This window comes from Aotus nancymaae, unplaced genomic scaffold (genome assembly GCF_030222135.1).
Source record: "Aotus nancymaae isolate 86718 unplaced genomic scaffold, 86718_ANA_hifiasm-v0.15.2.pri h1tg000008l, whole genome shotgun sequence".
Lineage (NCBI taxonomy): Eukaryota > Metazoa > Chordata > Mammalia > Primates > Aotidae > Aotus > Aotus nancymaae.
In genome coordinates, this window is record NW_026988419.1 from 63,267,851 (window position 1) to 63,282,703 (window position 14,853).

The 14,853-nt window shown below is 38.1% G+C and overlaps 1 protein-coding gene across 4 annotated transcripts in view; it reads right to left on the bottom strand.

The window, feature by feature from the left end:
• Positions 1-1,535: 1,535 nt before the first annotated feature.
• GPR155 (G protein-coupled receptor 155) overlaps positions 1,536-14,853 on the bottom strand; it is a 43,225-nt gene continuing 29,907 nt past the window's right edge. For 3 of the 4 annotated variants that reach the window (XM_021668981.2, XM_021668980.2, XM_021668983.2), the window contains 5 exons: positions 11,452-11,588; positions 10,258-10,353; positions 9,146-9,210; positions 7,434-7,571; positions 1,536-4,666 (listed from right to left, as the gene is read on the bottom strand). In XM_021668981.2, the coding sequence (XP_021524656.2) occupies positions 4,366-4,666; positions 7,434-7,571; positions 9,146-9,210; positions 10,258-10,353; positions 11,452-11,588 (737 nt within the window). In that variant the 3' untranslated portion in view covers positions 1,536-4,365. Of the gene's footprint in view, positions 4,718-7,433; positions 7,572-9,145; positions 9,211-10,257; positions 10,354-11,451; positions 11,589-14,853 lie in introns of all 4 variants that reach the window. The other variant, XM_021668982.2, reaches the window with a different exon arrangement.

The window sequence follows — 14,853 nt, forward strand, 5'->3', positions numbered from 1 at the left end:
GTCTGTTTAGATCTTTTGCCCATTGTTTACTCAGGTTATTTTCTTCTTGTTGAGTCTAAAACTCTTTAAATGCCAAAAAGATCCCACTGATCTGCCTCATCTATATCTTATTACACCTTCAACCATTGTGTTTTACGTTTCTACTATGCTGCTCTTTCATGTCCTTGAATGTGCCTTCCTCATGGCTGTACTGTCTGTCTGTACTATTCATTCCATGTGCTCCCATTTACATAAGTAATACTTTACATCCTTTCGAGTTTCACTAAGACATGACTTCCTCAGGGAAGTTTTCCTCACACCACAAGGTCTCTCTTACACACTCTTAGAGGCACTCCTGATCACAAGTTAATCATGTCTAACATCTATTTTTCACAGAATAGAAACTCCACAAGGATAGGAATCATATTTGTTTCCACTGTTGTATGCTCAGTGTTCAGATTGTGTCTGGTACATGCTAGATTGCTCAATAAATATCTGTTAAATTACTGATGGGAAGAACTTAGACAGCGCCTCTTCTCTGCCTGTGGAAATGTAAAGTTGAAGAAATTAGCTAGACAACGTATCTGCACGACTTGATATCCTTTGATAAGTCTCGAGTTAACCTGTCACCTCTTAGATAATGTGTATTACTTACTATTACTTAATAAGCCAGGGCAATAATATGAGTATTCTAGAGAAGGCTGTTTTGTTTGATATTTGATGAAAACATCAGTTTATATATGTTAATCATGAATCAAACATTTTGCTCTAGAAATAACTATGTAGCCTAGAATTTTGGAGAGTTAGTTTCTTCTACAGAAACTACAGAGCTAATGTTTTCTCTTTTTCATTAATTAATTCAGCCTTTTATCATACCAATTGCAGAAATTTATAATCTCATCTTTTCTTGAAGAATGGTGATAACATTTATGATCCTGAACTTTTTTTCCAGCCATCACTCATCACATGACTATGTCCAGTGGCCTAAAGTAATTTAATATTTTACATGAGATTTGAAGGGGTAAACACTAAGAGCTGTATTCTGCTGCATAACAAACATATAAAACACTAGTTTCACATTTTTCTTGCTTTAGAAATTTACTGATCACTAATTGTTGTTCTCAAAATGCCAAATACACTTTATCTTCATCCAAAAATATTGAAAGCTAAGCACAAGCTAGGCATGGAGTTACTCATTGAGAGTTAAGAAAACAATTGACTCTGCACATCAAGAGGTCCCCGGTTAAAAAATAAAAAATGAAAAAAAAAATTGACTATGCCGAAGAAAAAGATAGAGGTTTTAATCTATTTTTTATCACCTTTTTTCTAGCTGTCACTATACATATTGAAAATGATGAACTGTATGAAAAGGAATCAACTCATTCATAAAAGTGTTTATAGAATGCGTAATTAGGAAACCCTGTTTGCAGAACCCAGAGTCATGAAGAATAAAACAGCTCAGGAAACCCACTTAAGAGAACATTGAGAATGTAAAGAAAAGACCTCTATAATGGCTTTTGCATTATTCAGATTACTCAAAGAAAAGATGTCAGCAATGCAAGTTAAAATAGGCATTTTATTGAGAAACTTGCTTTGTTAGTGAGAAAGTAACAGTTACAAATATTTTCGTTTAATAAAATTAGCATATTTTTAATTCTAAAAATGTCTCTTAAAAGCCTTTATTATCTGAAATTGCAGATCATTCTGATCCAGGGTTTTCTTTTAGTGTCTCCCTTGGAAAAAAAAGTTGCAGATTCCATTCGTGCAAATAACAGAAGATAAGTAGTTATGACTTGTTCACAAATTCTCCACTTGAGTTTGAGTTGTCTGCATGCATGAGAATTAATATCTTTATTATTGTAACTATAAAAGTCTCCTGGTAACAGCAGTGAGGCCTTAGGCTTACCCCTGAGCATTCAGAGTCATAATGTGGTCATATTTAATAAGGAAAGTTCCACAGCAAGACAGTTCTAGTTAAAAACATGCCCGTTCCCTAATCACAACTTAAAGTTGGTACAGGTTAATAGCACACTAAAGTATAATTTATCTGTTATTAATAAATATAGGCTTCCATGCAGGGTTCTTTGTTTGTTTGTTTGCTTGTTTTTGAGATGGAGTTTCCCTCGTCACCCAGGCTGGAGTGCAGTGGCATGATCTCAGCTCACTGCAACCTCTGCCTCCTGGGTTCAAGTGATTCTCCTGCTTCAGCATCCTGAGTAGCTGAAATTACAAGCATGTGCCACCATGCCCATCTAATTTTGTATTTTTAGTAGAGATAGGGTTTCTCCATGTTGGTCAGGCTGGTCTCGAACTCCTGACCTCAGATGATCTGCCCACCTCGGCCTCCCAAAGTGCTGGGATTACAGGCATCAGCCACCGAGCCTGGCCTCCATGCAAGTTTTTTAAAAATTGTATATTTGTTGCATTAAAAGGGCAATGGCTCTAACCCTATAAATTATTTTATAAATAACTTTTACATATGAGACACTAAAAATATAATTAAATAAATATCTGAAACATGTTTAAAACAAGTTAAGCCAGCACTGACATCTAATAATTAAGATGTTCAAAGGACATATGAATAGATCTCTTTTTAATTTACTGAAGATCTCTTTTAAATTTACCTCAGATAACTGAGGATGCTATGGTCTAAATGTCTGCGTCCTCCCAGAATTCATATGTTGAAACCCAGTCCTCAATGTGTTGGTATTAAGAGGTAGAGCCGTTGAGAGGTTATTAGGTCATGAGGGTGGAGCCCTAATGAGTGGAATTAATGCCCTTATAAGGGATTGAAGATACTAGTTCTTCCCATCTACTATGTGAGGACACGGCAAGAAGGTACCATCTCTGAGCCAGAAATTTGACGCTCACCAGACACCAGATCTGTTGGTGCCTTAATCTTGGGCTTCATGACCTCCAGAACTGTGAGGAATAAGCTTCTGTTGTTTATAAACTGTCAAGTTTTTGATACTTTGTTGTAGTAGCTGAAATAATAGACTAAGAGAGAAGGCAACATTTAGTAATTTTAAAAATTATTTTTTTTTATATATGGACACTTAAAAAAGACAAAATTCTAAATGTAATCTTTAGACTTTTTTGGGGGGTGGGGTGGGGGGAGACACAGTCTTACTCTTGTTACCCAGGCTGAAGTGCAGTGGCAGGATCTCGGCTCACTACAATCTCTTCCAGGTTCAAGCAATTCTCTTGCCTCAGCCTCCCAAGTAAGCTGAGATTACAGGTGCATGCTACCACACCTGGCTAATTTTTTTGTTTTTAGTAGAGACAGGAATTCACCAGGTTGGCCAGGCTGGTCTCGAACTCCTGGGCTCAAGCAATTCACCAACCTCAGCCTCCCAAAGTTCTGGGATTATAGGTGTGAGCCACCATGCCTAGCCTAGGTTTAGAATTTTTAAATATTGGCTTGAACTATATACTATATAGATTTTTCTTTTCTAACTGCAGGGAATAAAGTAGAAGGGTTATCCTGCATTATGATGCGTTGTTCAAATACAGAAATGATACCTCATATGGCAATAATTTTGTTTATAAAATTCAAATTAATCTGCTCAAATTATTATTTGTAGCATAAAAGTTAAAGATCAGATTATACTTCTGCAGAAGGATTGTGGAGATAATATTTATGGAGGTTCTTATTCTTTTCCTTAATGGCATAGATTAGTAATTTGGGCAGAAAAGAAAAGACAAACTTTTAAAAAACTGGTGCTTCTAAGGTTTTTTTGCTTGTTTTTTTGTTTTTGAGACAGGGTTTTGCTCTGTACCCAGGCTGGAGTGCAGTGATGCAATGTTGGCTTACTGCAACCTACCCCTCTCAGGCTCAAGGGGTACCCCCACCTCAGTCTCCCAAGTAGCTGGGACTACAGGCACCTGCCACCACACCTGGCTAATTGTTTTGTATTTTTTAGTAGAGACAGGTTTTCGTCATGTTGGCCAGGCTGGTCTTGAACTCCTGACCTCAAGTGATCCACCTGCCTCGGCCTCCCAAAGTGCTGGGATTACAGGTGTGAGCCACTTTGCCTGGCCTACACCATTTTATATAAGGGACTTGAGCATCTTCAGATTTTGGGATCTTCAAGAGTCCTGGAACCAATCCCCTGTGGATACTGAAGGATGACTATAATTATTATATTCATTATCAGAACTTTAATTTGGTTTTCTTTTTCATAAGTCAGCTTCCTGTGTGTTTTACATACACATAAAATCACAGACCCTGAGCACGTGGTGGGAACACATCTTATCATATTTTACAGAAGAGACAACTGAGGCTCAGAGAGGTTGCCTCTGGAACTGGCCCAAGGTCACCCAGCTAAAAAGTAATGAATATGGGGCTAGAATATGATTCCCATGTAGGGTTCTCCCCTTCATAATTTAGGTCTTAGGGGAATGTGAGGGTGGGGATGAATGCTCAATTTCTTTATATCTTTCCTGTTGGAGAGTGCTTGCATTAATAGCAGGAGGACTCTGTTCAGGACTCTTTTGAAGAAATCTGTAAAATAAGTACTCATCCCGGAATTCATACTCGTTGGTAATATGTTGGATGACTCCCCCTTGTACCAGCCTGTCTCCGTATATCACAGCTTCACCACGGTCAGAGGCAAGGCCAACTTCAATTAGCCAGTTCACCAGGTCACAGCCACAGAAAGTCCCAGCAGAAGTCTTTGCACCACACCTGTGTCAAAGGAATGATTCACTCATATGTTCTGTAAATCTGGTATCAGCACTGCATGATAGAGGACAAGCAAGGAAAAATAGAAGGAAAGAAGGAAAGACAGCATGATAGTTAAAAGCATGGCAGGAAGGAAACTGTTCTGAATAGAAAGGGTTTGTTAACTCTCCTGACCCTAGAAAGACCCACTGGAGGAAAAAATATGCCAGTAATGCTTGTAAAAACAGAAATGCTTAAACATTACCAAAAAAAGTCATAGATAATATAAATGTACATACAAAGAAATGCTCTTTTTATTATCAGATCTGTCCTGTACATAGCTGAATATTATATATTTTATAATTTATACTTTTAGTTATACTAAGTAATTTGTCTCAGGAACACTAAATATTTTTCACAAGCTCTTGAGTTATTTTCACTAAGCTATTCAAATCAAACTTTTTAGCTCCATATACATCGTGTATACATATGCACTACATACATCATAGTGCCCACAAGTAGCCTTTCTTCTTGCCCTCACCAGGCAAGACAATCCTACTGATGTGTTTGTCAGAAATTTGCTTCATTAGGAAGCAAGGACAGAATAAATGAGATCTAACTTGCTACAAATCTAAGATTTTAAAAATGTGCTTTGTGAATCTACTTCTTGAGTATTTAAAATCTGTCTTCTTGATACAAATATGGGATATCTTAAGTATGTACAAATAACAAAGGAGAGAGAGATACAGGGAAAAATATCTAATTACATGAATGCTGTACATTTCCGCACAAATACATAGTAGCTAGACAACATGAATCTGTCCACAAGCATCACTCAGGCTATAAAACCTAAAGTGCTTGACATGGGAAATGGTGGATGAAGATCAAGATGAAAGGAGAAACAGGTAATAAAAATTTTAAAACATTTCACCATAAATGAATATTCATTAGAGTTTATATGAGAATTAGAAAAAAAGGTTAATACTCATGAAATTTTCTCAAGTACATAAGATTACAATACTTTAATATCAGTGTTTCATTTAGTGATGTTATCTTAATTTATGTCTTGCAACTAGAAACACCATATTCAACAAAAACCTGAATATTATAGTATGTGTTAGCTTCTTTTTGCTTGTTGATTTTTTGATTTATAGCCTAACACCTTCTATTCCAGACACCAACAGAATATTTGTTTCCTGATGACTGTGATCAGGCAGCTATAATAACAGCCCATGGCCTGGCACAGTGGCTCATGCCTGTAATCCCAGCGCTTTTTTGGGGAGGCTGAGGTAGGCAGATCGCTTGAGCTCAGGAGTTTGAGACCAGCCTGGCCAATGTGGCAAAACTCTGTCTCTACTAAAAAAGTACAAAAAATTAGCTGGGTATGGTGGCACACACCTGCAGTTCCAGTTTCTCAGAAGGCTGAGGTGTGAGAATCACCTGAGCCCAGGAGGTTGAGGCTGCAATGAGCTGAGATTGTGCCACTTCACTCCAGCATGGGTGACAGAAGTGAGACTCTGTCTCAAAAAAACAAAAAAGCAACCCATGGAGCTATACAAAGTGGCAGAGAATGTGACACTGTACAGGCTGTAGATCCTGGAAAGGGGCAGGGAATAGGCCAGCATGCTCCCAGCCAGTGTCCATGCAGCCAAATGGGACTGAGGCAGCCTGGCAGCCCTGCAAATTGCAAGAGCTATGCTTCCTTCCTGAGAGCTGGCAATCACAATGGGCCTGAAAGAGCTAACATGGAGTTCTCTTTTTTAATTTCAAAAAGCAGGGTTTTGCTGGGCGCAGTGGCTTATGCCTGTAATCGCAGCACTTTGGGAGGCTGAGGTGGGTGGATCACCTGAGATCAGGAGTTTGAGACCAGTCTGGCCAACCTGGTAAAACCCTGTCTCTACTAAAAATACAAAAATTAGCTGGGCGTGGTGCCACGCGCCTGTAGTCACACAGCCAACAAGAGGCAGCTCAGGAGCTGAGTTCTAGTATTAGTCCACACCCACGGTGTCCCCTTTTCCACTCTCTGTACCAGGCTACCTTCTGATTATAATGACACATATGTTAAATATAGTGGCATAATATATGTAAATAAACTCTCCTTAATACTAATTTTCATACATTTCATATTTTCATTTATAGACAGAAAAGTATTTGGTTCTTTGTATTTTGTTATGTTTTCTCTTTTATGACAACCAGCAATACTGGTAGTATAGTATTTATTCAAAGTTCATAATTTCCTGCTGTATACTTCATTTATAAATTTTCTTCTCAATTTATAAATTGCTATATACTTCATACATTAAGGATTAGAATAATAAATATGTCACAGACTAAAGATTAGAACTTGAATTGAAACATAAGCAATAAAATTAAGAGGCAGAAATTTCATTGCATTTTCTTGACAATTGCATTTGTCAAGAAATGGTGAGGTGGGAATATAACATCACTTCTAAATCCAATATATCTCAAAGTTTTGTGAGAGACACTACTGGCCAACTTGAAAGGAGTGTTAATATTCTATGACATTTTGGTTCATTCTAAACTGAAGTGTTCACATTTTGCATGGCAATCAAAAGTGATATGACATTTTAAAAATATTAAAATCATAGTAATATGACTCTTTTATATGCCATTTCTGAAACTATAAACTGACCATAAATCCTTTAAGTTTTACATGCACATGTAAAAATAATCATGTAATCAGTGACAGCCACCTCATTTAGCCCATTACAATCCAAAATTAATCATTTAAAATATAATTATCTAGAACCTGTACTGGCAGTTTGCTTACCTTCTTTCTTTGACAATGTTTCGGATACAGAGGTCACGGTGATAATGGATAAATTGTTGACAGGTCATTCTTATTTCCTCTGAAACAGGAGAATCCCTGTTTTCTGCTGTTTCTTTATTGTTCCATAGGAATTCAAGTCTGAAAATCAAATTTAAGGCCATTTTTAAGGAAAGAAAATCACTGAGAGGAGAACTCTTCCTGCCTTATCACCCCATCAAAATGGCTGTACCAAAGCTGTTGATCTCCAAAGCTGTCATCTACAATACCCAGACATCATTAGTCTCAGAAGAAAAGCATTCTACATTCATTTTCCTATTCAAAGCTTACTGGGGTGGAAGACTTATTCATTTTATAAACTCTCCAGACATGTTCAACCCATTTCAGGTTCTACTAATAAATGTTCCTTACTCTACATTCTACCGTTTTGAAATGCCAAGATAAACTAGAGATCAAATGTTTTGTTTAATCAGTTTCCTATTTTAGTACCACAGAGACAAATACCAGAGTACCAAAACTGGAGTACAGAGCAGTTTTGTTTCAGCCATCCTAGACAAGAGAATTGTTGATTACTTTACCCCATCAACGTTATGAAGCTGATAACTAAGTTCAATGACTTTCCAATTATGCTTTTCCTCTTTCATGAAATGATTATGAACCTAGCAACTACATCTTGATGATAATGATGAAGAAAAAGAAAGAACCATTATCATCTACTAGGCACTTTTCATAGAGCTGGCAGGATACATTTCTTTTTTTTTTGTTGTTGTTCGATTTATTTGGCAGGATACGTTTCTTTAGCACTTTGAAAACACATGAAGTACAAAGATTTGTCCCCACCTCTTCCTCCTACCCCCATGTTGGAGTATTACTATTTGTTATTTTTCATAAAGAAATCCTTGATCTTAACTCAAAGAAACCCTTCACTAAGCTGATAAAAAACCAACAATTTAGAAAGAAAACTTGAGTTTCCTGTAAGTTGTCAATTTGATTAAAAGAGAAATTGTGTTGTCAAAGGAGAAAGACAATCAAATACAGACCATGGGGGCACACCACCTACTCCTTCCGTTTCCAAAGACATTTTCAAGTTTGATTTAACTATGTAGTTAATGGCATAGATAGAAATCAATGTCCATCAATTCTTGTTAAAGTGCAAATTACAATGCGGGATTTATAATAGTTCCTGCAATTTTTTTTGCAATTGTTTATAACCTTTGTGTGGCATTTGGCAGTGTCCTAGCAGTTAATAAAGATTTAAAAACATCAATATCTTTCTGTGTGTGTGTGTGTGTGTGTGTGTGAGAGAGAGAGAGAGAGAGAGAGAGCACATCCGCGCGTGCATATGAGAGAGAGAGAGACAGGATCTTGCTCTATCACCCAGGCTGGAGTGCAGTGGCACAATCTCAGCTCACTACAACCTCTGCCTCCCAGGTTCAAGCCATACTCCTGCCTCAACCTCCTGAGTAGCTGGGACTACAGAAGCATGCCGCCACACCTGGCTAATTTTTGTATTATTTTTTTTTTGTGAAGACAAGGTTTCACCATGTTCCCCAGGCTGGTCTCAAACTCCCGAGTTAAAGCAATCTGCCCATCTTGGCCTCCCAAAGTACTGGGATTACAGGCAGCCACCAGGCCTGGCCCCATTATAAGTATCTTAATAGAATGGCTTTGTGATCACATTTACAGATACAGATTTATTTCAAAACTTAATTTACCTTCTTTTGAAAGGTAGGATGATTAAATGTTTATCTAATCCAAAGATTCCAAAGGAAATAAATCCCTAGGGAAGAAAACAAAGTTGTTTTTTTCTGAATTCAACACTAACATTTTAAAACAGAAATTTAGGAAGTCACCAAATTTAGCGTTTGAGGAGGCAAACTTACAGTGACGAGAGCAACATTTTAAAATACAAACATGAAGCAGGCCCTTCCAAGGCAGATATGATACTTTGCTGCCTTTTCCAGTCATTCTATCCTACTTATTATGATGAGAGCTACAACCCAGGGCTGAGCAGCCACATTTACATACATGATAGTAAAATGAAAACATTTAAGGGTACATATGTCTTTGTTTCCCCTTTATCAAAAGAAAACATTTCCCACTGTGCTTAAGTATTTATTTTTCCATGAAGTGTCACAAATTATAATTAACAAGTGTTGCAGTATCTAATAATAATGCAGTAATTGAACATAATTTATGTAAAGTGAAACTGGCTAGTGGTTCGGGGAAGAGTTTAAAGGATTTTGACAACAAGACTTTTTTCTCACTCTGTCGTCCAGGCTGCAGTGCAGTGGCACGAACTCGGCTCACTGCAACCTCTACCTCTTGGGTTCAAGAGACTCTCATTCCTTAGCCTCTGCAGTAGCTGGAATTACGGGCATGCACTACCACATCTGGCTTTTTTTTTTTTTTTTTGTATTTTTTGTAAGATGGGGTTTCACCGTGTTGGCTAGGCTGGTCTTGAACTCCTGGCCTCAAGTGACCTACCCACCTTGGCCTCCCAAAGTGTTGGGATTACAGGTGTGAGCCAAGGAGCCCAGCCCCGATGTGACTTATTAAGATCACACCAAAGTTACTATCTGGTATTTTTCTGATGGAAGCACTCAGTGTACATTCTGATGACTTCAAGAAATATAATAGTTCTTCTGTACTAGAAGACAGGCAGCAGCTGTCAGCTGTCATGCACACCAGCAGCTGGCAAACAAACTAAATCCTTTTATGTGAAAGAAAACAACATTCTCATCCACTCCCCACTTCCCCCCATCCCCCCACCAATCAACCTATCCAGGAAAACAAAAACCCCTCAAAGTTCTCCATAAATAAATACCTGGCCAAAGTTAAACACAGCACAGAAAAACTGTAACTCAACATAAAGTCTTCCAGGCTCTTGGTTGAATAGCCACCATAAACAACTGGAAAGATTCTGTAATGGAAGGAGAAAAGAGTATTTTAAAATGAAGCAAGCTAACAATTCCTCTCCATCCACAGCATAGTACAATAACTTACCTACTTAATAATTACAGGGAAAAAGACTAGAGGGAAAAACACTGAGAGAATACAGAGGCTTTGTCTTTTCAACAAGAAGTTTCAACCTCTCCTCCTGACAGATGTCATTCAAACTATCTATTCTGATCAGATTGAAGTAAGAAGACATGAGCCATAATACAGAAGCTTACATAATGTATCAAGATTGCCGACTAGCCTAAGACAGGCCGATTTTAAATTTAGTTCTACACAATGAAAACAATTACATCACTAAGCAATTCTTGGCAGCATTTCTTATTTTTGATTTTTGTTCTTAAACAGCACATAAAATGGTGGCGGCTGATAATCACACTTTCTCACGAGCATCCCAGTGTGCAAAGGGTTCCTTCATAGGTTATCTGGTCCCTCTCCTACCTCTGGACAAGTTATACTTGAACCATCTCAAAGAATAATATAACAACTGATAATTCACAAATAGGACATTTAGTAACCAAAGAAATCCATGTAGTCTAAAAATAAAGTACTGTATTTTATTTTTCTCTATTTTGCAAGCATCTATTGTATGAAGCAGTTATATTATTTTGATAAGTGAAAAATATTTTTTAAAGCTTATCCAATGAATATGTTCTAAGAGGTTTTTTGATTTTCTTTTTTTTTCTGGCGGGCTCTGAGGTTTCATTTTTCTGAGAGATTAATGTAGGCATTTATCCATTTTGGTCAGGTATATTAGGAATAAGAGGCCATGTGTACATTATTGAAATACCTGCTTTTACCAAATTCTAGGTTCAGAGCATAGAATGAATAAACGATTCTAAGCAGAATAAGCTATTGGAGCACTTAGGCCTTGGAAATGTAATGTGAATGATTCATCTCTTCCCCTCACACTCCCAAATATTTAACTCAAGATTTGAATTCAGGTGACCTAGCTATCACACTTCTGGAAAGCAGCACCTAAGATTTTCCCAGATGCCTGAATAAAACCTTTCCCCAAAATGTAAAGAAATGGCCCCAAAACAAAACCAGAAAAAACAATTACAGCAAACAGGCCAATGATGAGAAGTAAACACAACAACACATGTCGGGTCAGTTGCTGGTCTCCACTTTGTAGATACTGTTCTTCTTCCTGAGCTAATATGCAGCTCTGGGAGTTACAGCGACTCACACAAAGATCGTCTATAAAACAGTAAGCACAACAATTTGTAATCAGAGCTTTTTATCTAAATGCATTTTAAATGTGTAATGACTTCCTGAGAGAAACAACAGAAAAGCACATTCAGCTAAGAATCAGTATAATATTTTAGATGAAATTGGAGGAAAGCTCCTTCATGTTGTTTTAGAAGAATTCTAGTTGAAGTGTTTTTATCTCAAAAAACGTAAGTAGAACACAATAGTTCTTTTTTCTACACTATTCAACAATGTTATATATATAATTATCTAATATAAGTTATATAATTTGGCCTTTAGAAATCACACATTATTTGGCCAGGTGTGGTAGCTCATGCCTGTAATCCCAGCCCTTTGGGAGGCTAAGGTGGGCAGATCACCTAAGGTCAGGAGTCCAAGACCAGCCTGGCCAACATGGTGAATCCTCTTCTCAACTAAAAATACAAAAAACAAAACAGAACAAATAACTCCACTTAAAAATGGGCAAAAGACATGAACAGACACTTCTCAAAGAAGACATACAAGTGGCCAACAAACATAAAAAAAAAAGCTCCACATCACTAATCATCAGAGAAATGCAAATCAAAACCACAATGAGATATCATCTCATACTAGTCAGAAGGGCCATTATTAAAAAGTCAAAAAACAACAGATGCTGGTGAGGTTGCAGAGAAAAGGGAATGCTTATATACACCATTGGTGGGAATGTAAATTAATTCAGTCACTGTGGAAAGCAATTTGGAGATTTCTCAAAGAACAGCAATCCCATTACTGGGTACATATCCAAAAGAAAACAAATCGTTCTACCAAGGCACATGCAATTGCATGTTCATCACAGCACTACTCACAATAGCAAAGACATTGAATCAAACCAGGTTTGAATCAATGGTGGACTGCATAAAGAAAATGTGATACATATATACCATGGAATATTATGTAGCCACAAAAAGAAGGAGATAGGCCAGGCACAGTAGCTCATGCCTACAGTCCCAGCACTTTGGGAGGCCAAGGCAGGCGGATCACTTGAGCTCAGGAGTTCGAGACCAGTCCGGGCAACATGGCAAAACCCTGTCTCTAAAAAACAACACAAAACAAAACAAAAATTAGCCAGGCATGAATGATAGCACATGCCTGTGGTCCTGGCTACTTGGTAGGCTGAGGTGGGATGGTGGCTTGAGCTCAGAAGGCAAAGGTTACAGTGAGCTGTTCACTCCAGCCTGGATGGCAGAGCCAGAACCTGTCTCAATAAAAAAGAAATAATGTCCTCTGCAGCAACATGGATGCATCCGGAGGCCCTAATCCTAAGCGAATTCACACAAGAACAGAAAATCAAGTACCGCATGTGCTCACTTATAAGTGGGAGCTAAACATCAGATACTCATGGACTTAAAGATGGTAACGATGGAAACTGGGGACTACAAGAGGTGGGAGGGTAGGAGGGAGGGGGCAAGGGCTGAAAAACCACTGGGTACTATGCTTTGGGGTGATGCGATCATTTATTTGTACTCCAAACCTCAGCATCACACAATATACTCAGGTAGCACACCTGCACATGTACCCACTGAATCCAAAAGTAAAAGTTGAAAAAAATTTGCCTTCAAAAAGACCTTTGAGGAACCATAAAAGTATTTATATGCCATGTTTTGTTCACATGTGGAACCAAACACAACTCACAGGCATGACTCTTTTCTGGCCAAAAATAGAGGTGAGGTACTTTTCACAGGAAATCTTTGTTTTTCTACCTCAGCTCCACTCTATCTATAGGAGCAAAAGCAAAGAAAAATATTTTTTACAAAATAGATGTCTACTCCAACATACGGTTTTATACAAGTCAATGATTAAAAACCACAATTCTGGTTGGGCACAGTGGCTCATGCCTGTAATTCCAGCACTTTGGGAGGCCAAGGAGGGCAGATCATGAGGTCAGGAATTTGAGGCCAGCCTGGCCAACATAATGAAACCTCATCTCTACTAAAAATACAAAAATTAGCCAGTCATGGTGGCACATGCCTGTAGTCCCAGCTACTTGGGAGACTAAGGCAGGAGAATCGCTTGAACCCAGGAGGCAGAGGTTGCAGTGAGCTGAGATCATGCCACTGCACTCCAGCCTGGGCAACAGAGCGAGACTCCAACTCAAAAAACAACAACAATTCTATAGCTCTTGCCCTCAACCTAAAAGAAAAAACTTTGTACTTCCTAAAGCATTTTAGAAAAGGCCATGTATACTTGTTAAACATGGTCTAGCACAATTGCTGATAGCATGGAAGTAGCTTCGTAATGTTGCTTAGTAAAATGAAAGTAGGTTGCCAAACTGTCTCTGTAATATGATCCTATTTTAATAAAAATTATTTATATATACTGTGGAAAAATTCTGGAAGTATACCTATATATAATAAATCTGGTTTTAAAATATTGTGTACAGGCCAGGTGCAGTGGCTCATGCCTGTAATTCCAGCATTTTGGGAGGCTGAGCTGGGCAGATCACTTGTCAGGTGTTTGCGATCAGCCTGGCCAACATGGTGAAACCCTGTCTCTATTAAAAATACAAAAAAAATTTAGCTGGGCATGGTGGCAGGTGCCTGTAATCCCAGCTACTTGGGAGGCTGAGGCAGGAGAATCGCTTGGACCCAGATGTCAGAGGTTGCAGTGAGCGAAGATCATGCCACTGCACTCCAGCTTGGGAGACAGAGCAAGACTTCATCTAACATATATATATAGAGAGAGAGTACAGATACTACAAAAATGGATAAAAATAAATCTTTCATTTGCTTTTTCACACATTGTTGCCATTTAACAATCTAAATGTGACACTTATTTTTGCTTTTGTACTATGCCAAGGAGAATGAATTATATTGTCAACTATAAAAATTCTAATTTGCCAATGGTTTAATTTCCTGGACTTTCTTTTAGGTTTAGGAATGATACTAAATTGTATGATTAGATGAAGTCCCTATACAATGGCTCTCATTCTATATAATTTTTATAAAATATCATCAGAAAATCCAAGCCCCTATAATTTAAGATAATTTTCAAGAATCAACTTTTTGTTTTTGAGACAGGGTCTTCCTCTGTTGCTCAGATGTGATCATGGCCTATTGCAGCCTCAGCCTCCTGGGCTCAAGTGATCCTCCCACCTCAGCCTCCTGAGTAGCTTGGATTATAGGCATGAGCCACTGCACTCAGCTAATTTTTTTGATTCTTTGTAGAGATAGGGTCTGGCTAGGTTGCCCATGCTGGTCTTGAGCTCCTGGGCTCAAGCACAATCCTCCCACCT